Source organism: Artibeus jamaicensis, unplaced genomic scaffold, assembly GCF_021234435.1.
Source record: "Artibeus jamaicensis isolate MK-2021 breed Jamaican fruit bat unplaced genomic scaffold, CSHL_Jam_final contig_729, whole genome shotgun sequence".
Classification (NCBI taxonomy): domain Eukaryota; kingdom Metazoa; phylum Chordata; class Mammalia; order Chiroptera; family Phyllostomidae; genus Artibeus; species Artibeus jamaicensis.
In genome coordinates, this window is record NW_026521939.1 from 102,681 (window position 1) to 128,758 (window position 26,078).

General features: G+C 47.0%; 2 protein-coding genes across 3 annotated transcripts in view; one reads left to right on the top strand and one right to left on the bottom strand.

The window, feature by feature from the left end:
• The first annotated feature begins 1,871 nt into the window (after window positions 1-1,871).
• Window positions 1,872-19,044, top strand: GUSB (glucuronidase beta). 2 transcript variants are annotated; one of them, XM_053672120.1, is made up of 12 exons: window positions 1,872-2,126; window positions 3,608-3,793; window positions 4,122-4,303; window positions 4,442-4,584; window positions 5,026-5,213; window positions 5,584-5,736; window positions 5,958-6,136; window positions 6,217-6,363; window positions 8,579-8,663; window positions 10,458-10,634; window positions 14,841-14,976; window positions 16,455-19,044. In XM_053672120.1, exons 1-12 carry the CDS (start codon window positions 1,917-1,919, stop codon window positions 16,616-16,618), a joined length of 1,950 nt encoding a protein of 649 aa, XP_053528095.1. In that variant the 5' UTR covers window positions 1,872-1,916; the 3' UTR covers window positions 16,619-19,044. The 2 variants fall into 2 exon arrangements, with proteins under 2 accessions (XP_053528095.1, XP_053528096.1); XM_053672121.1 differs by lacking the exons at window positions 1,872-2,126; window positions 4,122-4,303; window positions 4,442-4,584 and having other exon boundaries at window positions 3,727-3,793.
• Window positions 19,045-20,564: 1,520 nt separating this feature from the next.
• VKORC1L1 (vitamin K epoxide reductase complex subunit 1 like 1) overlaps window positions 20,565-26,078 on the bottom strand; it is a 78,290-nt gene continuing 72,776 nt past the window's right edge. Inside the window, exon 3 of the mRNA XM_037153096.2 lies at window positions 20,565-24,368. Coding sequence (XP_037008991.1) covers window positions 24,142-24,368 — 227 coding nt within the window. The 3' untranslated portion in view covers window positions 20,565-24,141. The remainder of the gene's footprint in view (window positions 24,369-26,078) is intronic.

A 26,078-nucleotide genomic window follows, 5' to 3' on the forward strand; every position in this document is an offset into this window, starting at 1 on the left:
CCAGATTGGGGAAATTCTCCTTTATTATTTGTTCAAATAAGTTTTCCACTGGTGGCTGTTCCTTTCCTCCTTCTGGTAGCCCTATAATTCAGATGTTGGAGTGTTGACAGATGTCCTGGAGGTTCCCAAGTCTCTCCTTATTTTTTTGAATTCTTGTTTCTTCATATTTTCCTGTTTGGCCCTTTTTTTCTTCCTTCTGGTTCACTCCCTTGATTTGAGTCCCAGTTTCCTTTTCATCACTATTGGTTTCCTATGCAATTCCTTTCATTTCAATTAGTTTAGCCTTTATGTGTTCCTCTAATTTGTGACTAAAGATTTATCAAGGGTTTAGTGTTTATAAACTAGGAACACAACTAGGCAAAACCTAGATTGTTTTGGAAAAAAAAAGAAAAGCTAAGAGTTCTTATAAAGTGTATTTTTAAGAAGAATCAGTCCTGCATTCTTAGCCTCTGGCCTGGTCTGAGATGGAAATCCTCTAGATGACTGGTGGTCTGGCTCCTGTGTATCAGGTGGTCTGGATATGTGAATATTTTTCCCTTAGTCCTTCAGGAGGTTATCAGAGGGTTATCTGGAAGTTTGATGTGTATCCAGGAACTGATAGTTCAAACGTTTAAGTTCCCAGACTAGTTAAAAAAACAACAGCCATTTCTTCATGCCTCAACCTATTTTAGTCATTTTTAGCAGCTTGAATAGAGAATGACTCCATTTCTTCCCTCTTTCCTCAGTAGAAAATCAGCTTGTACTAACTAAATATACAAAGGCTTGTGGGTAAATGAAAAGCCAATTTACTAATTATAGGTTTATTGACTTATTTATTTTGCCTGTTTGCTGTTTTTAAAAACGTATTGGTTTTGATTCTGATTATAAAAATAATGCATGTTCATCATAGGGTTTAAAAAATCAGGAAAGTATGGACAAAATAAAAATCACCTACATCACTTCTATAATAACCAATAACACTTCATATCTACCTTCCTCTATTTGTGTGGGTATAATTCTAACAATATTGGGATCATACTGTATATACTTTTGTATCCCATTTTCTCTTTTTATATGGTAAGCATTTGGGGGAAAGTCTTTCTTACATTGGCACTTCCTAGAATATACCTTATTTTTTACTATCTGGAGCCTCCGTTTCCAGTATCAAGGTCCACTATCAGAAATTTGCTTAGATGAGCATGAAATCAGAGCAAAACCGAAAAATAACAGTAACTTAAAAAATCAGGTAATTTTATCAAAAAGAACAGTAGATTCCTAGGTTACTGGGGCCATAAGCCCCCTAGCCTTTCATACTTGGTCTCCAGGGTAGCGGTTCAGGGGCCAGGAGACCGCAGGTGGAGGCCCAGGGTCAAGTCTGTGGTCTAGTCCCTGGGACAGGCGTTCCATTGGGCAGAGCCCACCCGACAAAATGACTGCGGCTGCTTACTGGGTGTCTGGCAGGCATAAGCAAGAGAAGGTGTCTCAGGCCAGCCGCACTGAGTCAAAGTGGTGGAAAATAGGCCATTTTCCGGGATCTCGCTCTGGCCTTCGGCCCTGAACCCGCCACCTAAGGCAGGAGCAGTCTCAGGAGGGTGGCGACCAGTCCATGGCGGGGGCCAGAGCAGAGCCGGTGCCTCCACTTTTCGGGGATGGAAGTTCGGGGGTCCCACTTCTCTAAAGGCCTAGCCTCGGGCTCTCCGCCGGCCTTCCCTGCCATCCCCGCCATCCCCCGCGAGCAGGCAGGGAGAGTACTCTGCACCGCCCGACTCGCCGACCCCTGCAGACCTGCCACCGCTTTAAGTCAAAATGGCGCCGCAGGCCACTGGGAGGGAAAAGTTCCCGCAAACCCCGCCCCAGGCCCCGCCCCCTGCCCCACCGTCTGACCGCTTTCTGCACCGCTGGCAGGCGGGGTAGCTGCTCACTGGCGCTCGGGAGCCATGGTTGTGGGGTCGGCGAGGACCTGGGCTGTGCTCAGCCCGCTTCTTTGGGGCTGCGGGCTGGCGCTGCAGGGCGGGATGCTGTACCCCCAGGAGAGCGAGTCGCGGGAGCGCAAGGAGCTCAACGGCCTCTGGAGCTTCCGCGCCGACCTCTCCGACAATCGGCGCCAGGGCTTCGAGCAGCAGTGGTACAGCGCGCCGCTGCGCGAGGTGCGGGTTCCAAGAGCAGGGGTGATGAGGTCTGGGCAAGGGCGCTCCTAGAAGCCCTGTGCGGAGCGTGGAAGCCCTGCCCTCGGAGCCGCAGGCCTGGAGGTGGTTAGAGGGCTCGGCAGCGTGCGGTGGGGGCGGGGGTGGGGGCGTCTGCGGAACCGGAAGGAGGGTGTGGGTGGAGGTCGGCTGGAGACCCAACGCCTGCGGGGCGGGCGCCCACCCACCCTGGGGCCGGGAAGGGCCCTACTCAAACCTGGTCCAATGGGTAGGCTGAGCCTGAGCAGGGTCCACAGCACCGAGCTGGGCAGGCAGCGGGAGGAGGGCAAGCTTGACGCAATTTGGGACTAGCTCTGCCCTGGCAGGCATGACATTGGGTTCCAGGTTCAGGAGTAGATCGGGGCTTGGCACCCAGGCAGCTAAGGACGTCACTTCAGGTCTCACCTCTGATTTGGGTCAAGTCTGAGAAGTGGGGCCGCCAGCCTCTCCTAGATCCTTTTTTTTTTGGTCTTTGCTGCCCAAGATTCAGCAGAGAATGGAAGAAAGGAAGGGGATGGGCCCTGGGTGCTAGGCATGTGCTCCACTCAACAGTTTCCTCAGTAAAGCAGCCTGTGCGTGACCAGCCTTCCTCTTTGGGGCATCAGTTGATCATCTTCCTCTTAGTCATCTTCCTGTTAGCCAGGTCTCTCCTGATCCTTCTCCTTTCTTTAAGGCTGCATGTGGCCCTGCGCTCACCTCTTTTCCTGGAGACCCTGGTTGCTGGTTGCCTTGAGAAAGAACCTCTGGCCCCACCAGTCCTTGGACATAACCCTAGCAGTCTATCTCTCATCAGCAAGTTATACATTCATTCAGCCCATATGTATCATATTCCTACCATGTGCCAGGGCTTGTGTCAGAGGCTGGGGATGCAGCTCTGAAGAACAGAGGAAATCCCCTCCTTAGACGTCAGTGCCCCACATACAAGATGTCTTTAGGAAAGCCAGACTGTTTCCAGACCCACTGAACTATCTGCCTCACTCCTGTTTGCCTTCTGCCTGAGGTGTTCAAGGGATTCCATGAGGGGCTCAGGTTCACTCAGTTCTGCCAGGCTGTCCTGAGGCAGTATCCCATGGGCCTGGCCCCTTTCACTCTCCACACTTTAGTAAGAGCTGATCACCTGACAGCAGAGGCATGTTCACCATTTTATTCCAAGCATCTGGAACAGCATTCATTGTAGGTGTTCATTGTACACTGTCCATTGAATGAGTAACATAACGGATGTGTACTTCGTGGAGATGTGAGAATTAAATGAGCTCCGTGAAAGGCATTGGTCAGTTGCTGGCAAAGATTAACAGCGGTGGAGTGGCCAGAATTCCTGGGTCTGGAGAAGCCTTCCTGCAGGCAGGGTTGCTGGGGAACCTGGCCTCTTAGGAAAGGGGGCCGCCTGGGCCCTGGTCTTAGATTTCTAGGTGGTCTGGTTCTGATCCTGGCCCTTCTTTTCCCAGTCCGGCCCTACCCTGGACATGCCTGTTCCCTCCAGCTTCAATGACGTGGGTCAGGATCAGCAGCTACGCGGATTTGTCGGCTGGGTGTGGTACGAACGGGAGGCGACCCTGCCCCAGCGATGGACCCAGGACCTGGACACAAGAGTGGTGCTGAGAATTGGCAGCGCCCACTACTATGCCATTGTGGTCAGTGCAGTGAGCAGCAAGCGGGGGCGAGTGGGCAGGTGCAGCTGCTGAGCACTTGTAGGGTTGCCTTGGGGTGCTTGGCTCCCCGCTGTCATCTGACAGCCTGTCTTCTGGGGTGGATGGCAGGGAATGCTTGTTCCCCACACTGGGGTTTGTGCCCTGGGTTGGGGAGGGTTGCCTAATCTTCTTTGGAGTGCCATTCCTCCCATCAGGCCCATGAGGCAGGCAGCAGCTGGCAGGGCGTCTGTGTGAAGGAATGCATGAGATGGCATTGCCCCTTATACCCTGGCCTGCTGCCCCCGCCCCCATAAACCCTATTTGTCTGCAGTGGGTGAATGGGGTCCATGTGGCAGAGCACGAGGGGGGCCATCTTCCGTTCGAGGCTGACATCAGCAAGCTGGTCCAGAGTGGGCCCCTGTCCTCCTGCCGCATTACCATCGCCATCAACAACACACTGACCCCCCATACCCTGCCACCAGGGAACATCATCTACAAGACGGATACCTCCAAGTGAGCAGCACCCTGCTACCCCATCGCAGTCCCTACCCTGCCCAGAGGTCTTTCCGCTGGGGGCAGGGTAGCCTTAGCAGAGGTGAGGTCGAAGGCCTCAGGGCAAGGCCCCAGCTGGCCATTGTCCTCCCACTTTAGGTACCCTAAGGGTTACTTCGTCCAGAACACAAACTTTGACTTCTTCAACTACGCGGGACTGCATCGGCCTGTGCTCCTCTACACGACGCCCACCACCTACATTGATGACATCACCGTCACCACCAACGTGGACCAAGACACCGGTGAGGGCTCCCAGCAGGATCTGCCCTCGGCCAGGCCCAAGGTGGCTCTGTTCCCTGTTTAGAAAGATGTCTTGGGAGAAAGGCTCTTCCAGCATCTCTTAACCCTCACAGGTCCCCATCTACCTAAGAAGCTAAACTCCAGCCCATGTAAGCTGGCAAGGGCTTCCAAAATACCCCTCTTTAATGGGTACCTCATTTTATTGGGAAATAAGGCCCAATGAGAAGTGGGGCTTACCTAAAATCTCGTCACTCGGGATAGGTGGTGACTCTGTTCTTTCTGCACTGTGCACCCTCCGTCTCTCCTCACTGCAGATCCAGCTCAAGAAATAACAATTGGTGGGGTCTCAGGGCCAGAGAGGACTCAGAGTGGTAGCTTCAAGGTCTTCTCCTCTGTATGACTCAGAGCACATCCTTCTGTCTGATCTCTCTGGTCTCCCACAGGGCTGGTGTATTACCAGATTTTCATCCAGGGCAGTGACCACTTCCAGCTAGAAGTGTATCTTCTAGATGAGGAAGGCAAAGTCGTAGCCCAGGGGACTGGAGGACAGGGCCAGCTGCGGGTGCCCGGTGCCCACCTTTGGTGGCCATACCTGATGCATGAACACCCTGCCTACCTGTACTCGTTGAAGGTAATGGTGGTTAAGACTGGGGCTATGGGAGGCCTTTTGCCCCATCCAGCAGCCCTCCCTGGCTTTAGCATGGGTGCAGGCCAGGCGGGCAGGTAGGCACGGACCTCTGAGCTTCCTAGTCAGTTGCACTGAAGTGTTTCCAGCCTGGTGTTTTTCAGTCCTTGGTGGGGCAGCCCAGATTTGAAGAGCACACCCCATGGGCAGGGTGGGTGTCTCCTTGCTAATGGCAGAAACCTGTAATTTCTCAGTCTCTCTGCTTGTGTCCCTGAAGTGGGCCACTGTGGCATACAAGGGGGCCTTCCTGCGGATAGGCGGGCTGTGGGGGACTCAGGCCATGAAGGGCACCTCACACCAGTGCTTGGCTCTCCAGGTGAAGCTGACTGCACAGACGGCAGCTGGGCCTGTGTCTGACTTCTACACTTTGCCCGTGGGGATTCGCACTGTGGCTGTCACAAAGAACCAGTTCCTCATTAACGGGAAACCTTTCTATTTCCATGGGGTCAACAAACATGAGGATGCCGACGTGAGTTGGGGCTCCTGTATAACTGTGGGGGGCTGCTTCTCATCCTTCCCTTCCCCGTGCCCCCGAGCGGTTGAGAGCAGCTCAGAGCAGTTCAACCAACTGCTCAGAACTGCTGCCTGATGGGCCCTGTGCTTGTCTGGATAGAGGGTGATGGGCCCAGGTCTAGGAGGAAACGCATCTGGGGCAGGGGGCAGTGGTCATGTTACTCTGTTGTCCCCTAGATCCGAGGGAAGGGCTTTGACTGGCCACTGCTGGTGAAGGACTTCAACCTGCTTCTGTGGCTTGGTGCCAATGCCTTCCGTACCAGCCACTACCCCTACGCGGAGGAGGTGATGCAGCTCTGTGACCAGTATGGGATTGTGGTCATCGATGAGAGCCCTGGTGTGGGCATCAAGCTGATGTGAGTGCCCACTGCCCATGCTGCTCAGCCCGCCACCTGGGCAGGCCATAATATGCTTCCTTTTCTTCCCCACCCCATAGCGAGAGCTACAGCAATGTATCTCTGCAGCACCATCTGGAGGTGATGGAGGAGCTGGTACAGAGGGACAAGAATCACCCAGCTGTTGTCATGTGGTCTGTAGCCAATGAACCCAGTTCCTTCCTGCAACCTGCAGGTTACTACTTCAAGTGAGTGCCCCCGCTTGCCCTGGCCTGGGTCAGGGCAGAGACTCTCCTTCGGCCCAGCTCAGCCTTGGCTGGCAGCCTTTGGAGAACTGAGGTCTCCCTGAGGCACGTATGTTGTGCTAGAGTCAGCATCCAGCTCCCAGCCCAGACCTAAGAGTGCAACCAGATCTGGTCAGTTCAGGGGACCAGGTACCTACCCAGCTAAGCTCTGATTTCAGCCAAGTGAGACTCAGTGCCCACTTTTCACACCTTAAATGACACGCAGAGGTAACCTCTAACCTATAACTTCAAATTAAGAAAAAAATAGTGGCATGGCCTAACTGTGATAGGAAGGAGAGTCATTGATAAAATACTCCATGAATGCAGGGGCCTGACTCCCCAGAAGACCAAGCGCAGGGGTCGGATGCTTGCACCTAGTTCCGGACTCCTGTGGAAGCATAGCTTCTAAAGCTGACGGCGGTGATACCACAAACAGTGGTATGCAATTCAGTGCCATGCAGTTCCGCAGTGGTGAACCGCCCCAGGTGAAGTGCTGAATAAAACTAGGTATACTCTTCCCTCACTTTTTTTTTTTTTTCTTTTCTCACTTTTAATGGTATCTCCATTCCTGGGAAATTTAGGGTATGATAAAACTTCAAAAACACTCCGTGTGTGGTGCCTTGGTTTCATCTGTAAAGTGGAGTCAGGCTTCATAATACCAGCTTATCTGCCCACATAATTAGAAACAGGTTTTTCACAACATGCATATCCTGACTATTCTACAGTTCCATTATGGGGCAGGAGTAGCCCATCTACATACAGTTCCTGGTTCCGGTAGCTCCTTCCTCCCTGATCTCCCCCACTCCCCTGCCCCTGTGTTGCAATGGAAATAAACACCACTTGGGGGCAGTGTTTCGGCAGTGGGAGAGTGGAACTCTGCCCCACCCCCAGCCCAGTGTTTCCCTAGGTTCCTTCTCTCCAGTCCTGCCGAGGAGTGAATTAATTCTCCTCCAGTCCTGCTGAGGAGAATTAATTCACTTACTGCCTGAGGTCATCAAAACACTGCCCTGAGGCACACTACTTGCAAGTTTCACAGAGTGCTTTGAGCTGAGCCACGTCTGTAGAAGGCTCTAGGAGTGGGGCACAATGACCCACAGCTCAGAGCACGCAGCCCCAGAGTGCATGGGGCGCAGGGGTATGTCAGGCCAGGGCTGGTGAACAGCGCTTTGTTGCAAGGGTGAAAGGAGTATATGTAGGCTCCCAGGAATGGGTGCCCGAGGTGCCAGGTGGGCTCCTTTGGGAGGTGGAAAGAGGGAGATACATTATTTTTGGAGCCACAGGGATGGGGGCAGGACCTGGATATGGTTGCCTGGGCTAGAGGAGCTCAGCTAGGCTCTGAAGCTCCCGGGTGACGACCAGGCTGTTTCAGAGTGTGGGCTGCAGAACTAAGTGTAGGGGGTGCCTGTTCTGGCCTATGGAGACCACCGCCTTAGAATGAGGAGAGCGGTTACGGGGAGAGGGGGTCACTAGCTGTGAGGAAGAGGAGAGGAAAATAGGCTTACGCAATGATTGAGGGTGTCCTGGACTGACAGCTTCCTCAGCTGGGCAGCCTCTTGTCCTTCCTCCTCGGTTAATGAGATTCAGCACTAATGCCACTTCTTCTATTGGCTGTCAGCGACTCTCCACTGTCAGTTATGTGTCCTGTTACTGTCTCCTGGAACTCGCTTTCCTGCCACCACTTGTAGTTGCAGTTTCTGACATATGCAAGTGTCCCTGCTCCCCCTGCTCTGTGAAGCTGGGGGGCGTAGCTGTTGAAGGCCCTGGAGCCCGCCACACACACAGTACACACCCTGCCCCCTAACATGACTTCCCTAATGATTTGTTCAGTTAACGTCCACCCTAATCCACGCGCCCCATCCGCTCCTGCTTTTGAAGGCTCTTTCAGAGATTTAGAACCAAGTTGGGGCAGTGCCCAGCCCAAGGACCTCGGCTCTGTGCCTGCTTTTCCCTGTGAGGTGGCCTCTTTTGGGGGCGGGATGTAGGATTTGGGGAGGGAGAAGGAGTGGTGTCCAGACATGATCGCAGACTAGAGGATCATGGGTGCTTACCTAAAATACTCTTGGAGATAGGAGAGCAGTGGTGGTGTTTTTGGTGGGGGCTGGGAGGGAGGGGCTGAAAAGTGGCCATGATCGCCCCTCCCGGCCTGACAGGAGCCCTGCCTTCTGCCCTCTGTGGACAGGATGCTGATCGCCCACACAAAAGCCTTGGACCCCACCCGGCCTGTGACCTTTGTGTCCAACTCCGACTTTGACGCAGACCTGGGGGTAAGCCTGGGGAGTCCCCGCATCACTGTCATCCCCTCCACCCTGTCTTTGAGTCCTGCCTTCAGCTCCGACGAACACTCTTGGGTCTGAGCCTCCTGGTGCAGGCCCCCAGTCAGCGGGAACACCCAGCATGGTGTGAGCCTTATGGTGCCGGGCCTCGGGGCTTTGGGGAAACTTGTACAGCAGGATCCTCCTGGGCAGGAGGGGAGCTCCCGGGCCAGTGTGACTGGAAGAACCAGGAGCTGCCAGTGCAGCATTTTCATAGATGGTCTCTAGGTTGAAGATAACTACCTGCCTATTCACCAGGCAGAGTGGCTTCCTAAGTCCGAGGAGTCTGAGCCCAGGGATATTCAATTTGTTCTCGGTCCAGAGTCTACATGCGTGGGTTTAATTTTGCACGCCTCAGGGTATTGTGCTCGTTAAAGAGCAAAGGTCTAAGGGAATGTAAAGTTGACATTGTATGGTGCTTCTCAAACCTGGCCAATCGTCAGAACCACTATGAACAGCTTTTTGCAAGTGCAGATGTCTGGATGTTGAGATCCTGATTTAGTCAGCCCAGGGTGGGAATTGAGTTTTTTAAAAGCTCTTCGGTGATTCCAGGCACCCACCCGCTTTGGGAGCCACTGACCAGGTCCCTGTTGGGAAGGGGCACGCTCCCACAGCTGGCTGGGCCACACGGCCTCCCTCGCTGCCCCTCCCACAGCTGCCCCTCAGGGACGATGCCTTCAGTTGTCTTGAGGCTGAAAAACGGGAGCAAAGAAAATGTTCCTTCTCTGGAGAGCAAGGCCAGTACTTAGGAGAAAAGTGCTACAGAGAGAGAAATCATCTGAAGAGAGAACAAAAGAAACACTATATACAAATGCAAATTAGGAACACTCCTTTTAGCACGAATGCAGAAAAGCATGGAGCCCTGGTGCTCCCTTGCTGTCTCTGAGAACACCCCTTCAAAGAAATGCAAAGACAGTGTTAAAACACCAGCATGGCACGAGGACACCCTGTGTGTTCTCAAGGCCAAGTGGTATCTCCTGGTCTAGTCCCTCTTGTGCACAGGGAAGCCTGTGCTTGACCTTGGGAAGTTGCAAGGCTCATCTGGCGGGATGTGTGAATTATTCATGTACATGTGTCTACCCAGAGGTCCCTCCCCCAGCGCCTTCCTCCTGTCTGCATTTTTCTTGCACCACAGTTGGGAGGGGCCATAGTCATTTGGGAAAGACAGGCCCCATCAGTACCAGTGCAGGCTCTGGAGGCGAACCATGTTCAACTGATGTTAAAGACTAGACACTGGGCTGTCTGGTCTCTGCCACTGCATCCTGAGCATTGCATTGTTTAGACTCAAGCAGCCCTGCCCCATCGTCTTGGCTGCCCTGCTATGGGGGGATTTTACAGCCTCTTTATAGCCCACTGCGCTAGCCCCGTAATGGTATGGTGAATCGGGATTCTTTGTGAGGAGAAAAACTGCACCTCTCCCTCAGTTGGGAACATTCTTTCAGGGCTGGGTGAGGGAAGACCAGTAACAGGAGCACTCCCTGGGGAGCAGCGAGGCCAGCTCTCTGGGTGCCTGCCCTGCCTCAGCCCTCCACGGAGCTGCGGCCGGGTCAGTCATGTCAGTCCACGGTTGTGGACTTGCTCCTTTCAGGTCACTTTTTGACTATGTGTCTTACACACGTAAGCATCGAACTCATTTTCTGGATGACCCTTCTTACCTGCTCCGCCAGAAGAGCCCCCCGAGTGTGAGTTGTAACACGGCTACACAGTGTTCTGGTTCGCAAACAAGCTTTAACGCTCTTGTCCTAGGCGCCATACGTGGACGTCATCTGTGTCAATAGTTACTTCTCCTGGTATCACGACTACGGGCACCTGGAGGTGATTCCGCTGCAGCTGGCCACCCACCTTGAGGACTGGTACAGGACCTATCAGAAGCCAATTATTCAGAGCGAGTATGGAGCAGACTCCATTGCAGCATTTCACCACGTAAGTTGTGCGGGGCGTTATTTTTTTCACTCTCTCGGGCAGTGGTGTCATTGCCCCGAGTTAGAGACGTACCTTCTTCCTGGTCCCTCACACCTCCCCGCACTTCTCCACTCACTCAGCCTGTCCCTCCACACACTTAACTGCCTCCGACTCAGGCCTCTCCTACTTTGCTTTGTCCTTAGAGGCAGCCTCTTTTCTTTTGGAATTTTTTAATCCTCACTGGAGGACGATGTGCCCATTGATCCTACGGAGGGTAAGGGAAGGGACAGAGAAACATCGGTCTGTTGCCTCTTGAATGTGCCCTGATCAGGGATTGAACCCACTACCTTCAGTATATGCTCTGACCGGGGACTGAACCTGAACCTTAAGGTATAGAGGACAACACTCAACCCATGGAGACACCCAGCCAGGGCCCTCAGAGGCAGCCTCTTCATTAGCTTATTGGCTTCCTTATGCCTGGAATGCCCTCATTAGCACCACAGTTGCCAATGAATGGATTCTTATTGTGTGCTCAATTCTCAGCTTAGATATTCCCTCTTTGGTGAGGTTTACGCGGTCTGCCCAGCCAGAGGAATCCGTTCCCTCTGCCTGGTCTCTGTCTGGGTACTTCTTACTGCACACTGCCCTTATCCCCTCGGCTCTCTCCTTGACCAGACTATGGGCTCTAGGAAGGAGACTGAACCTTATGATGGTTGCTTCCCAAGCACCCAGTGGCGGCCAGCACACATGGGTGCAGAACAATATTCAATAAGGGAGTGAGATCGACCTTGGAGCAAGTTTTAGTCACTAGTTTTCTTCTCATTGTTTTGTCCATTTCCTTACCAAAGATACGCTGCTTTGTCTTGTGGGAATTTTTTTCATGTGGATTCTTGAACCACAGCCAAGTCTTCATCTGCACCGCAGCCACCTTACCCTTGTCTGTCGCAGCTGCTGGGATTCTTTGTTGACACACGTTTCTTAATGTGCTGATTCTTGGTATGGTGAACAGCTGCCCGCATGGGCTATATTGTGTTCACACCGGTAAATTCATCTTGTTTACACAGAATGCCAGGTCTACAAACTGGTGAAGAGGGGAGATAGCTTCTGGAGACAATGTACATGCACATTTGTTCTCCCTCTTTGAAAAGGTAGCAAACTCAGAATTTTTTTTTAAGTTTTATTTTATTGATTATGCCATTACAGTTGTTCTATTCCCTGCTTCATTCCCCTCCACCCTGCACTCCCCCTCCCCTACCATTCCCCCCCTTTAGTTTATGACCACGTGTCTCAAGTTCTTTGGATTCTATATTTCCCATACTACTCTTGCCCTCCCCCTATCTATTTTCTACCTACCATCCATGCTACTTATTTTCTGTACCTTCTCCCCCCTTCTTCTCCCACTCACCTGTTGCTAACCCTCCGTGTGATCTTTATTTCTATGGTTCTTCTCCTGATCTAGCTGTCCTCTTAGCTTGCTTTTGTTTTAGATGTGGTTGTTAATAACTGTGAGTTTGCTGTCCTTTCACTGTTCATCTTTTTTATCTTCTTTTTCTTAGATAAGTCCCTTTAACATTTCATATGAGAAGGGCTTGGTGATGATGAACTCCTTGAATTTGATCTTATCTAAGAAGCACTTTATCTGCCCTTCCATTCTAAATGAAAGTTTTGCTGGATAGAGCAATCTTGGTTGTAGGTCTTTGGATTTCATGACTTGGAATACCTCTTTCCAGCCCCTTCTTGCCTGTAAGGTCTCTTTTGAGAAATCAGCTGACAGTCTGATGGGGACTCCTTTGTTAGGGGACTGTCCCCTTATCTCTTGCTACTTCTATGATTCTCTCCTTCATTTTAATCTTGGCTAATGTAATTATGATGTGCCTTGGTGTGTTTCTTCTTGGGTCCAACTTCTTTGGGACTGTCTGAGCTTCCTGGATTTCCTGGAAGTCTATATTTCCTTTGCCAGATTGGGGAAATTCTCCTTTATTATTTGTTCAAATAAGTCTTCCACTGGTGGCTGTTCCTTTCCCCCTTCTGGTACCCCTATAATTCAGATGTTGGAGCGTTTAAAGATGTCCTGGAGGTTCCTAAGTCTCTCCTTATTTTTTTTAAATTCTTGTTTCTTCATTCTTTTCTGGTTGGTCATTTTTATCCTCCTTCTTGTCCACTCCATTGATTTGAGTCCGTTTCCTTTTCATAACTATTGGTTTCCTGTGCATTTCCATTCATTTCAATTAGTTTAGCCTTCATATGTTCTTCTAATTTGTGACTAAAATCAACCAGTTCTGTGAGCACCCTGATCACCAGTGTTTTGAACTGTGCATTTGAAAGTTTTGCTTTTCTTCGTCGCTTAGATTTATGGGCTCTGGGGCTTTGAGATCTTCTTGAGCCATTAAGTATGAGGAGTGGAGCCTTAGGGGCGGGGTGGGGCCTCCAGGGTGGGGTCACAGGGTTGTGATGCTATATGTGGTGGCAGGGTCAGAGTGGGGACATGGTGTCCCCCTCTCCTGCTTCCCGCCGCTGGGTGAGGAGCGAAGCCTTAGGTGTTCACCAGGGTAGGGTCGCTCAGGCTGCTGGATTGTGACGCAGTATATGGGGTCGGGGTCAGAGCCGGGAAATGGCAGCCGTCTCCGCTGTCCCCCGTCGCTGGGACCCGTCTGGTCCCATCTCACTGCCCACTCCCTCGCTGGTCTATCTGCGTAGGAATGTGCCAGCACAGTCAACCCGCTGCCCTTCACCCTCACCGGATCTGCTGGTCGCTCACTGGGTCATTCACTGGGTCGGCCCTTTGCAACCCCACGCCTGAGATCTGTGCATCTGAGTCCGTCTGACCGAGTTTTCCTGTGTAACCCCGCTCCGCCAGCTGCTGGTTTCGCCCCTTACCGGTCAGATTGAAGAATTCGTTGTTATCGGACTTCTGAAAAGTTCAATTTTCTGTGTTCTGGCTGTGTTTTCTGTTGCTTATATTTTGTTGTCTCTAAACTTGGTTGTGTGAGAAAGCACGGCATCTCCACCTATGTCTCCATCTTGGCGGAAGTCCCCTCCAGAATTTTTAAGAAACTCTGAGTCTCGGTTAGCGCTGTCTGCTAAAAGCTCACACTGTCCAAGAGGGTAGCTGTTTGCCACACATGGTGATTGGAGACTTGGAATGCGATTAGTTTCACTGAGCTGATTTGGTTAATTTAGTTTTAAGTTTAAATGGCCATGTATGACTAGTATTAGATAATGCAGGGTCATTTCTACTAAAACAACATCTACATCATGCCCTCATATTCAACTTTGGAACTAGAACAAAGCTTGGCTTAATTGTGCGGTTTTCAGTGCCCCTTATATAGCATTTGATCCTTCTCACTGGAAAAGAAAGGCGAGCCAGTAGGGTTTTGTTCTCTCACAAATGACTGGACTCCAGCATCCCTCAGCATCTGCGTTGAGCTCCCCCAAATTCCCATGAGATGAAAACTCAGACCCACGTGCATCTGAAAGACCTTGTGTCTTCGTGCAGAACCCACAGGAGCTCTTCACCAAATATGGGGTGAATCTGCAGGGGCTGCCTCCTGCTGCTGTTGTGGATGGCCTGCTCCTTACCCGGCAGGCCTCAGCTCAGAGGTTTCCTTGGGGACCTTTCTGTGGCCTCATGTCAGTGAGCTCCTTCTGCTAAGTATCCCCCTGGCTCCTGCTTTGCACTCCCTCAACTCATGACACTCCAGCTCGTGTCTTTCTTGCTGGCTTGTGAAGGCTGTGCCAGCAGGGACACTTTTCTTTCTTGTTCTCCACTCTCTCTAATGCCTGTTATATTTGGGGCCGAGCAGCAGCTACTTCCCCAGACCAGAGACAGATGAATCTGAGGTGACTTAAATTTGAGTCACACTAGTTCTCAGACTGTGTGGTGGCAGCTACTTAAGACTTGAGTTTTAAATTTATTGTATCCAGAGACATTTTTACGTTCAGTGTAATTCAGCTGGTGAATAGAGATGGAAAACTAAGATAAAGCAAGTATCGGATTATATCGCTAGAGCAGTTACTAATTAAGGTTTAAGAAAAGCTCCTTTTTCAACTCTGGGCTCCGTCATACCCCGCCTGTGTCTCCGCAGCAGCACCAGCGAGTCCCGCAGGCACGGCAGCCCACCCCGAGGACAGATATTTTGGTCCTCGTCACATGGATCTTATTTTTATTTGACATTTACAATTCTGTCAGTTCTGGCTCTTCCATTCTCCCTTTACCTTGAATTCCAGGACCCGCCGCTGATGTTCAGTGAAGAGTACCAGAAAAGTCTGCTGGAACAGTATCACTTGGTTCTGGATCAAAAACGCAAAGAATATGTGGTTGGAGAGCTCATCTGGAACTTTGCTGATTTTATGACTGACCAGTGTAAGTGGCATTTTGGTTTATGGAATGTACCATTACTGAGTTTTTCAGATTGGTCTTTCAGCTCAGGACACTTGGTTGTAAGAACACAGCAAACAGGAGCGGGGGAGCTTATCTAACCAAGAGCATTACCTAGGAAAAGTAAGGTGCGCTTAGCAAGCAGTAATCGCTTGCCTGCTTCCCCAGTCATTTTATGGTAAAAAAGAAAACGGGAAAGCCTACTATCTTGGGGCAGAATGGCTAACTCGCCGGGTCTTCCCAACAGTACAAGGAACAAGTGGACGTGGTGGTACACACTCATTATTCCAGAGTAGGGTGCAAGCCTGAGAAATGTGCACTTGTTATTCACGTGAGCAGGGCCGGTCCACTGAGTACAGGAAAATGTCAAAGCATTTTGAAGGTGGGCGTTTTTAAAAGTCTCCCGAGAGAATACCATCTGTGCTCGTTCTCAAGTGTGGAGAGACTAGGACGACCACAGATGACTAGTTACTTGATACACCATAAACTCAGGATGGCAGTTTGGGATGTGGGAAGGACTTGGCAGTAGTGGGCATTAGGATACAGGTCTCTGGGAGGTTAATTTATTTAAAAATTAGAGTGGAAAGTGGTAAACAGAAGAAAGAATGAGAACATGAGCCCCTACTCTGCTGGGCAAATAAGATTAGTGGCTTCTGGAAATGTCCTGGGTGGCAATCTAGCTTCCCAAGGAGCTGCACCAGCTTCGTGTTAGCTTTGAGAAATTACCTTTGTGACCTTGGCCAAGTTTCCGTAAACCTGTAAGTGCAGATAACACCTGCCACCTTGCAGATGACATAAGGATTCTATTTAATGAAGTGCTTGGTACAGTGGCTGGCATTTGCTTATCACAGAGGAAGTTACTATTGTCTTGAACTTCTTGGTGGGAAGGACCTACTTTTGGTTTTAAGGACGCTGTGGTTTCCAGGAGGGGGTGGAGAGAAGGTGTGCTGAAGCTTCAGCCCAGCCCTGACAGGCTGTTGCCAGCCTTGCTCCCTCCCTGCTTCAACTCTGAGACCAACCACAGAAGTGGGAACCCAACTGGAAGCTCACCCAGGAGGACTTTGACCTGTACTAGGAGATCCTCCGTAGGCACCTTGGCCTGGTCAGGACTCTTGCTGCCACTAAGAGGGTCATCTTTCCAAGAGTAACTTTTTGTCTCAGTCCCCTCCAGTTACCAGGCAGCTGGGTACCCTACTATTTTAAACCTTAGTTTGCAAGTAAAAAGATAAAACAAAGATGAAATTGTGTTCATTGAACACAGTAGAAATTGAAACAGCAGGGAGCTGAGGTGTTTTGGGGGCAGAGGAATACTACAATCTTCAACCCACTGAGTGACCACATCAGACCCAGCCACCATAAACTGTAAGAGGATATTTCTGTGTAGTGCCCAGCATGGTTCCAGCTTGGTTCCAATTTGGCTCATCAGAAGTCATCTGAAACATCTTTTGCCTTTTTTTTTTTAGCACCACTGAGAGTCTTAGGGAATAAAAAGGGGATCTTCACTCACCAGAGACAACCAAAAAGTACAGCATTCCTTTTGCGAGAGAGGTACTGGAAACTCGCCAATGAAACCAGGTACCAGCCCTCAGCTGCGAAGTCACTATGTGGGAAACAGCCTGTTTACTAAAGCAAGACCTACCTCTTCACTGACACCAGCTGCCAGCCCATCCTTCCCAAGTGCGGCCCGACTTCTACAGCAGAGAGTGCCTCCTGGACTGTGGGCGACAGACCAGAAAGTTTCCGCTCTGGATTTTGTAGTAATTTGCTAGAAGAGAATATTAGAGGTGAAAATAAAGGCTTTTGCAGTATGGGAATTAAGAGCTGGCTCAAAAGTGACGACCCCCAAATTGAATGATCTGTACTGCTGGAGAACATCTGAAATTACTTTTATGTGTCAAGCTGTTTACATAGCCTTAACCGTGTATGGCTTCTGAGAAACTTTTGCCTCAGCACTCACACCACGCTCAGAGTGGCTGAGTACAGATGGTGTATGTCCACAGGAATAGCCTTGCAGCCTAGGGCCACCCTCAGGAGCCAAACCAGGCCAGCCCTGACCGAGTGAGAGCGAGACTCAACAGGTGAGACAAAGGCCCAACAAATTTACAGGAAGCGACGTGCTGGGATGACGACCCAGGTCTGAGCACTGGTTTCCACAGTCAAGGGGTGAGCGGTGTCTGAACTGGGGAGGAGCCCAGAGGGTACCAGTTCTTCCAGGGCGTTGTTCCATCCTCAGCCAGAGTCTCATCTGCACAGAAGTGGAGGTGGGCCTAAAAGCCCTTTGACCTTGTTGTAACTGATTCCACTGATGGCGAGGAGACCTCTTTAATTAGTCTGGGCCTGTGGACAAGTACAGCTGACCCTTGACCACCACAGGTTTGAACTGCACGAGTCCACTTTATATCGATCGACCCGGCAGTTCCAACCCGTGTTGCCCAAGGGTCGGCTCCACACTCAGGATCGCACACGCAGGGAGGGGCTGACTGCAGTTAGATGAGGATCTCCCACAGCGCGGGAGGTTGGCACCCCAAACCGAGTTGTTCACGGGTTGACTGTATTCCCAGCTCCCAAAGGGTGGTCTTTCTTTACGGAATCATTTCTCCTCTTCACAGACTCCATTGCAGCAAGTAAGGGACATTATTCCTAAAATCTCAATATTTGCCTATCCCAATTTAAGGCTGAATGCTTTGGAAAAATACTAATTGGTCCAATCAAATGGATGACTGTGAACCCATACAGTTCTTAATGCATACCTCGGTTCACTGCCCTTGTGTTGACTGCGTGTGGGAACACACGCCCCGTTAGCCTCCCCTTCCAGGTGCCAGGGCAGAGACAGTGAGGGCCAGTGGACCTCACTCTAGGGGCCATCTTTAGACCTCTTTTCAGAAATGGGAGTAGTCAATTCAAATCATTAAGGATTCTAGGGGTTACATATTTCTATTTGCCACTAAATTTCCTTACATCATTTTGTGTTTTGGTTCAGTGTCAAATAATAATATGTAAAAAAAACTCTTTACTTGGCAAACATTAAAAAGTACACATAGCAGATACACTGTTTTACAAATTAGGGGTAAGGCCCATTTCCTGATTTTTATAAATACCGTAGAATGGAGTTTGTAGCTTTATTGGACATTGACTTTTTTCCTGTCAGCCATACTACATATTTAAACTTCAATAAATGTTCATCTATAAAGCACATTTCCTACCATTGTTATCAGAATACCTACAAACAAGCACTGTCCTCACCTTCCACCCGCGGGCCTTGCGTTTGCTGCCCTGCTGCCGGACGGGCCCATCAGGTCTCACCCTCTGGATTTTTAATTCAACCCAAGCAATCAATGTAACCAAGTGTCTCTGGAATTAGAGATTGTTTTTTTGCACATGGGTCGTTTTCCACACAGTAATACCCACTATAAAAAAGCCTCTTCTCGTATTCTATGTTTTAACTTCCAGAGTTTGCCACTAAACAGTAGTACTTGGGAATCACAGCTGAGGAGTATGTCACTCTATTACTACAATGTTTTACATTTTTAAAAATGGATTGACTTAAAAAAATTTTTAAGTTAATTCTGATAATAAAATAGTTAATAACCAATTTGCTTGTTTTTTAAAATAGAACAGTCTATTCAATTTAACATGTAAATACAATCTCAGTGCTACTAGAGACCGATTAGTCTTTTTAAAGACCCACAAACCTCAAGCTGAGAGGGAGTGTCCTGGTCTCACCTCTGAAGAATGATGGAGAGATGGTCAGCTCTGTGATCTTCCTTTCCCCAAATATTCGTACACACCCTGGTAAGAATGATGGCTCTGGGAATTTCAGGGGTGACCTCCCCCGGGACTGCTCAGACGAGGACAAGAGGCTGATTCACACGAAGCTGTATTCTCTGATACACGGTGCAAGAAATATCTACCCACTTACGGCAGGAGGGTCAGGATCCCCAGCACAGTGCCTGGCTGGTAGAAAGTGTTTACTAGCAAGTGAAGCATGGCTGCTTTGTGAGCCTGGTGTTGCGCCCTTTTGTATCAAAGGAATAAAAAATAACAAACCTGGTATTTGTTGCCCAACTATCATTTTTCTGTCCTTAAGAAAAATGAAGACAAAACAGTAATGAATTAGCTCTTTAAGACTTTTTTTGTTTCGTAAAAGCCAGAACAGACCCTCACCCTTTTACATTTGCCTTCCAACCCTGCCCTTCACCACCGATTCTCCCCTAGAGCTATTTCTGCTTTCACAGTTTAAGACTATTTACTGCTTAGACTGTCCACTTTCTAATGGGACACAGGGACATTATTTTCGTTAGTGGGATGCCTCCGTATCACAGGTAGATGTGCTGTTTTCGAGTATGCCTGCAGGCAGGTATTTAGATAAATTCTGGATACACTTCAATTCTCGGATCCAGGTGTTTTTGTCTCGCCCAGTCTAGGTGTCCCGTTCACTTGCGATGCCTTCTCACCATCGCTTCTGTCAGCTCTAAGGCTCATTTTATTTTGAGGATTTTAGTCATTCTTCATCTTCCATTTTCTGAAGTGAATATCCAAACTGGATGAAAGGAAACAGGTAAATTTTGAACTTGGTTTTCAGACTTTGTAATTTCTAGGTTGCCTTTTAATGTAGAAAGGAATGTATCCTTGCAAAAAGCATGTCAATGTTCAACACAAATAATATAGCTGTAAGGCCCATTTCTTAAACCCTAAGGTTCTAGCACCAGACACATTGTTCTCGTCAATAAAACATGGCTATTTCAAATGGAGTCATCTTTCTGACAGTTGTTACTTTTTAAGAAAACTAAAAATGGAGTACACAAGGTGAGCTCAAGTAAAGCAGCAGAAAAAGAGCCGATTAAAAAATGCATTCTATGTACAGTCCTCCACTCTACCAGCTGAGCTATCGAAGGGCGCTCTCTGCGGCAGAAAGGAGCTCCTACCCTTTGCAACAGCATGGATGGAACTGGAAAGTATTATGCTGAGTGAAATAAGCCAGGTGTTGAAAGACAAATACCATATGATCTCACCTTTAACAGGAAGCTAAACAACGAAACAAGCAAGCAGAATAAAAACAAAGACACTGAAATAGAGAACAGGGGGACAGTGACCAGAGGGGAGGAGGGAGGGAATTTCAGGGGAAAAAGGGGAAGGATTTACAGGAACTAGTATAAAGGACACATGGACAACAACTAAGGAGGTTGGAAATGGGAGGGAGGTGGAGAGCACTGGGGGGGGGGGGGTGGCTGGGATGGAAGTAAAAAACAGAAAACTGTACTTGAACAATAATTAAATAAATTTAAAAAAATGCATTCTATGTGCCTACAGAATCGAAAGCAGTAACATCTTTTTCATTCATTCTTGACAACCACATACATTATAAGCCTATAGGAATTCCAAGAACTAAAATCTCTAAGAATTCTGCTTGTGTCTTCTGTAAGTTACATATTAATTTGAGAAAAAGAGTCAACTCACTACACCTGTAGAAATGGGTTACAATGAGGTTACTTTCACAACAGTTTATAAGAGTGAATTCACTTCAGCTTCTCTTTTAAAATACAATACTGCAGTATAAGAATGATGGCAGCAACTTCCACAGGTAACTTCTACATTTATTTTATACCAAAAAAGTTATGTGCAACAAATAAACATTCTTACATATTTACATTTTTTTACCAGTTAGCAAAACTGTGTCCTAAATCTCTGATAAAGAATATTCCTATCTATGTTAAAGGGGAATTCTGCCCAGTTAACTCCATTTTAAGTGAACGTTTACTCTGGAGTTTAAAGCACTAGTAATAAATATTTTTGATGGAACATACTATACAGATCATACACCTCATACCTAGGCCATGCTTAATACAGTTTTATAATAAAACATTTCACCTTTCTGGGCTAATTTGTCAAAGACATGTTTAACCAAGTAGCCTGGACCTACCCACGCCCCTTTTGTTTTATTGACGGGTAGTTCTCACAAATGAGGAATCATAAGTGCAGCCTCACCTACCTAAATAGGGATGTTTCACCCATGTCTGCATGTTGGGGGAAAATACACAAGGACAAAGGTTGCCTATTAGGTGCTCCTTCTCAAATGGGTCACCAAAAAACGTAGTGGGTTTCTCGTTGGCATCTGTTAATACTGATTTTTGAGATACGCCAGCATTCCCTGCTGTCAGGCAGTGGTACCAATTTTAGTTATGAAATAATTGCTGAAGGTAACTTTGCACTTTTGCTGATAATCTTAAAAGTAACTATAAATGGAATATAAGCAAACTAAAGCCAACAAATCATTGTAACTTTACTGTCATCTTGGTCCTCTAGCCTACCTAGTAGGTCCAAAGATCTCTCATACCAAAAGATCTCTGTCTCTCCGAATGGCAGTGGTCACTGCTTTCACCATCTTTAAGGTAATAGATTCAAGGAGAGGCTATACACATCAAGGAGGAGTAGTTCCTGGCACCCAGCTAGTTAAACCCGAGTTATTTCACCATAAGTTAACCGTCACTGACAGCAACTAGCTGCGATGAAAAACCAAATTAAATTCTCCAAACCACCTAGATTCCCTAGAATTTATCATCTAACTACAACTTCTCTTATTTCTCCAAATGATGCAACTATCAAGTAAGAGGCTTCATTTGTTACAAATCATATCAAAAAGTAAGAAGCATGGATTTAACGCCAAAAAAAATTCTATTTTCCCTTAATCTTCAATGTTGGTGGCTAGTAATTTTACAATGTTTAAATATTGTCTAAAATAGTCATAACAATCCTCAGATTTTATAACATGGTGTTTCCCCCCCTTGTGGGGTCACGTAGAAGATGTAGAGAGGAGCCTAAATTCATCCGGGGCATGAATACAACTAACACCCACCAGGGTTCTGTTGCTTACGGAGGTACTGGCATTTCAATGCTCTTAGTTCAGGCAGCACGTGTTCATCGCTCAGTGAGAAAGAGGTTATTAATTCTGGGTCATAGGAATGTGGCAACCTTTTTTTATACAACTTTAACAGTGGTGTCTTCCCCCAGGCTTAGAAAAGCAAAGGAAACCATGAAGGGTCTAGCTGAACATTTTTGCATTTTCTCATGGAGTTGAAGACATTTGCAAGAGTGCAACATCAAGACAAGCTTTAACTATACTCTGCTGATTGATACAAAATATGACAAAAAGCCATTTTAAATTGGGACATGAGGAACTTGATTAGCAGAACCAGTGTTACATATACCACAGAAGTCTTAACCGCTGAGCCGTTTCCACTGCAGCTTAGAAAAGAGAACCAGTAAACGGCTTGGCAGAACTGGAAACACTACTACATGACCTCATTGTACAGTTCACTTCAGCATTAGGGCTTATTTCTCCATAAATACGAGACATCCAATCCATGCTTTCTAGAGTTCTTTAACTACAGAAATAAGAACAATACATACATAATAAAACAGGAACTGAAACATTCACATTCATGGGAACACCAGCCTGGACAATATCTGAAGTAAACCCTCATTTACAAAACTGCTTTAAACTCATTAAAGTTCATTACAATTCAGGTTTTATACCTGCCTTGGGCTAAAGAACACATTGCATCAATTAATGACAGTTAGTTGGAAACAGCTGCTGACTTTACACATACGGTTTACAGAGCAGGGCCTGTCCCCTCCCTTCAAAGAGGCAAATAAAGCACTTAAATTACTGGTCTATTTTTAACATAATGATTGACTGAATTGGAAGCAAAGTTTTCACTACTGCCTCTCAATCTAAGGAATTGAATGATCATACAGAACCTTTCTATAGAATGCAAGTTGTCTACTTTATGCTAAGAAAGGAAGGAAGGAAGGACACTTCTGCCCAGTTCAACACACAAATTATTTGGTTTAAGATTTAAGAGAGAAGGCACTTTTAACATTCTGATATAAGATGTTCACCGTAGAAACAGACCGTCACAATTTCATTTGGGTTTATTCAAATCACTTTAAAAAAATCTGCATTTGTGCAGCTACTAGAGAGAGCAGTGACGACATTACTGCACTTCGCCCTCAGGTATGTCTACCTGTATAGTACTCCCAATTAAACAGACTAAGCAGCATGGCAGCGATAAAGTTTACAAATCCAATATTTGACTCTAAAACGATTAAACTAGACATTCGATTAGTTAGTGCAAAAAGTAACAGGGAAAACACCACAGAGCTACCCAGGGCAACCCTACTCTGGAGTGACTGGGCTTATACTGGTTATTTCAAAGCTGTAATACTGTTTGGTTGAGTGGCACCAATGTTAAGGAAAAATATGAATGAAAAGTCAACTCTTGTAAGAGACTTTATCTTAAAATCCTATATTAATATTTCCAGCTTTTTTCCAAAGAAATATACCCATTTTCCCATCTTTAGTGTCCTGAAGGCCTTGGACTTGATGGTTTGGTCACATGACTTAAGGTAGAACTGATCCAGTTTTATGATTGGACACAAGTTTGACTTGAATATCCAAACAGTTTCTTCCTTTCAGAGGAAGGAGATGAAAGGGAACCACCTACCCTACTATTTTTGCTGTCCATGCTGGACCCACAGCTACCAGTACTTTTCATAAGATGCTCTGTACGGACTTACTACTTCCGCGTTCTCTTCGTCAGTGGTGAGCTGACAATTCTGCATTGCTATGCTTCAACTAAACTGTACAGTAAGTTTTGCAGGGATGGATCCAATATTTCTACCTTTATTTACAAATATCACAGAAATGAATTCTAGTTGAGTCTACATTTTTAAATTCATCAGCTAAAAACATACTACATATTGTAAACATGGCAATACTAAGACAGTATCTATTCTAAAATATTTCCATGTCATGATCACATTTGTTTAGACCTGAAATTGAATTTTTACACAGTGGGAAATTACTAGCAATGGTTGCTCACTTTACAATTGAGGGCTACCATTTAATTATTTCAGAAACATCTTCAAAGTAAAGTTAAAGCTTGTCTTTGATTGGCTCGGCGTATTTCTTTTGTATCCATATTTAAAATGAAGTTTGACACAGAAAATACCCTTCTAATTTACAAGATTTTAAAAAATCAGTTTAAGATTCTTAGGGAAAGTGTCTGTTGTGAAGAATAAAAAAAATGCTGCAAAATTAACTTAATGGAAAAGGGACTTCAGACTGTCAGTTAAGAGTTCGCCAGGTTGTCAGTCCTGCTTGGGCTGCAGCTGCCGTTTCCAGGCCTCATTCAAGTAAACTAGTCGTTTGTAGTTGATAATAAGAAGAATGAAGTTCAGCACATATGTGATGACGCAGATGATGCAAAACTCCTTCAGCACAAAGTACAGAATGTAGGCCAGGTACAAAGACCCTACTACAGACACGATGGAGGATGTCATGAGGATTAAAGCTGCAACTGCACTTGCTGTCATGCCTGCAAGAGAAAGACACACTTGGCTCAATCAGACCTTAACCCTGGAGAGAAAATTTCTGAGTTAAAAGGTAACGTGGTAACATTTTTTGATTTGCTAATGTTGGAATACTGATCTGACTGCAAAACATTACGAAATTTGAGAACAAAAACTACCAGCCTATTTTGTTACAATTATGTAGGTTGACTTTGCATACAGGACACCGATTTATAGCTGCAATGTTTTGACTTGTCAATATTCTAGATGAGATGTTACTTGTTTCATAAACTAGCTTAGTTAGGGCACACAAGAAAAACAGGCAATCTTGCAATCACATTATGTAATGAACCTGATTTATAAAACTGACAGCCCCACCTTTTTTAACAAGTAAAGGAACCTTAGGATGGTACGTAACCTTTTGTTTCAATCAGGACACATTTTCCCTGGCCTTTTCACTTAGGCTCCCTTTGGGTGGGAAGTAAAATTTGATTTCCCATGTTTAGGATGAATTTATCAAAAATCCATAATGGGAGATAATTATACCAAAATGCTGCTGAAGAAGAAAAAAAAATCTCAGAAATGGCTCACCCTGGAGGATAAGGAAAACCACGTTCGGCCAGTTGGCCACATGTGATTCTAACAAGATCAAGAAAAAAGGCAGTTATGTGTGCTACGCTAAGGGCCTCCTGACAAAAACTTGCCTGACATCTTGATGCCATCTGACACCTCTACGTGTATTGTTGTGTGATTTCCTGTAACGAGCAATATTGAGAACATGTGCATTTACCCAACAACTAATAGACATGAGTGACAGAAACAGGAAAAAATAAGAATAGGTGGTAGTAGGTTTGATGAGGTTCGTTAAGGAGCTAAAATCCATGCTGCCCATTAAAGAGAAGTGGCTTGTGGGCTGCAGCCTAGCCACTGTGGCACCAGTCAGGACAAAAGTAGGATGCTTCAAGATTAAGATGCTGTTGGGTGACTTATGCCAGGGACTAGCAAGTCCAACCGGCCACCTGATTTTGCACCTGAAGACTCACTGGATCTCAGCCACATCCACTGTTTATGTAATGCCTGTCACTGCTTTCACACAAGAATGGCTGAGCTGAGTAGCTGTGACAGTTAACAAAAACTAAATTACTTTCTACCTGGCTTTTTACTAAAAGTTTGCTGACCTCAATTATGCTAAACTTCAAAAATTACACAGCCACCTTAATTTTAACCTAAGAAAGTTAGCTTCAAACAATATGGACCAGTTATTACTTTCTCTGTGCTAACCTTTAACTGTAATATTGTGATAATAATCAAGACTAGGTCCTAATACTATTGTGCAGATTACAAGATCAAATAGGTATAAATACTTAGGATGCTCCATAAACACTAGCTATTAGGTTAAATATGACTACACTACACTCTCCTAATGTACTGTAACTGCTGGTTCAGGACAGAACTCCCAATGGAATTTAAAACGTGCTGGAACTGTAAACAAGTGATCGCGATGGAGGACTTCACGGCCATAACGCAGAATGGAGACACAATGCACTGCTATGGAAAGATCACCACGATATGTCAGTCAAGCAAAACAAAGTATGTAAAACAGTGTGTATAGCATTTGCCTTTTTAAAAAGAGGCAGAAAACTAAGATTACATATTTGTTTTTTCTTGTACATGCCTAAAGAAACTCTGTAACCACAATGACAACAACAAGCCACCAGCCAGGGATGATCGGCAGT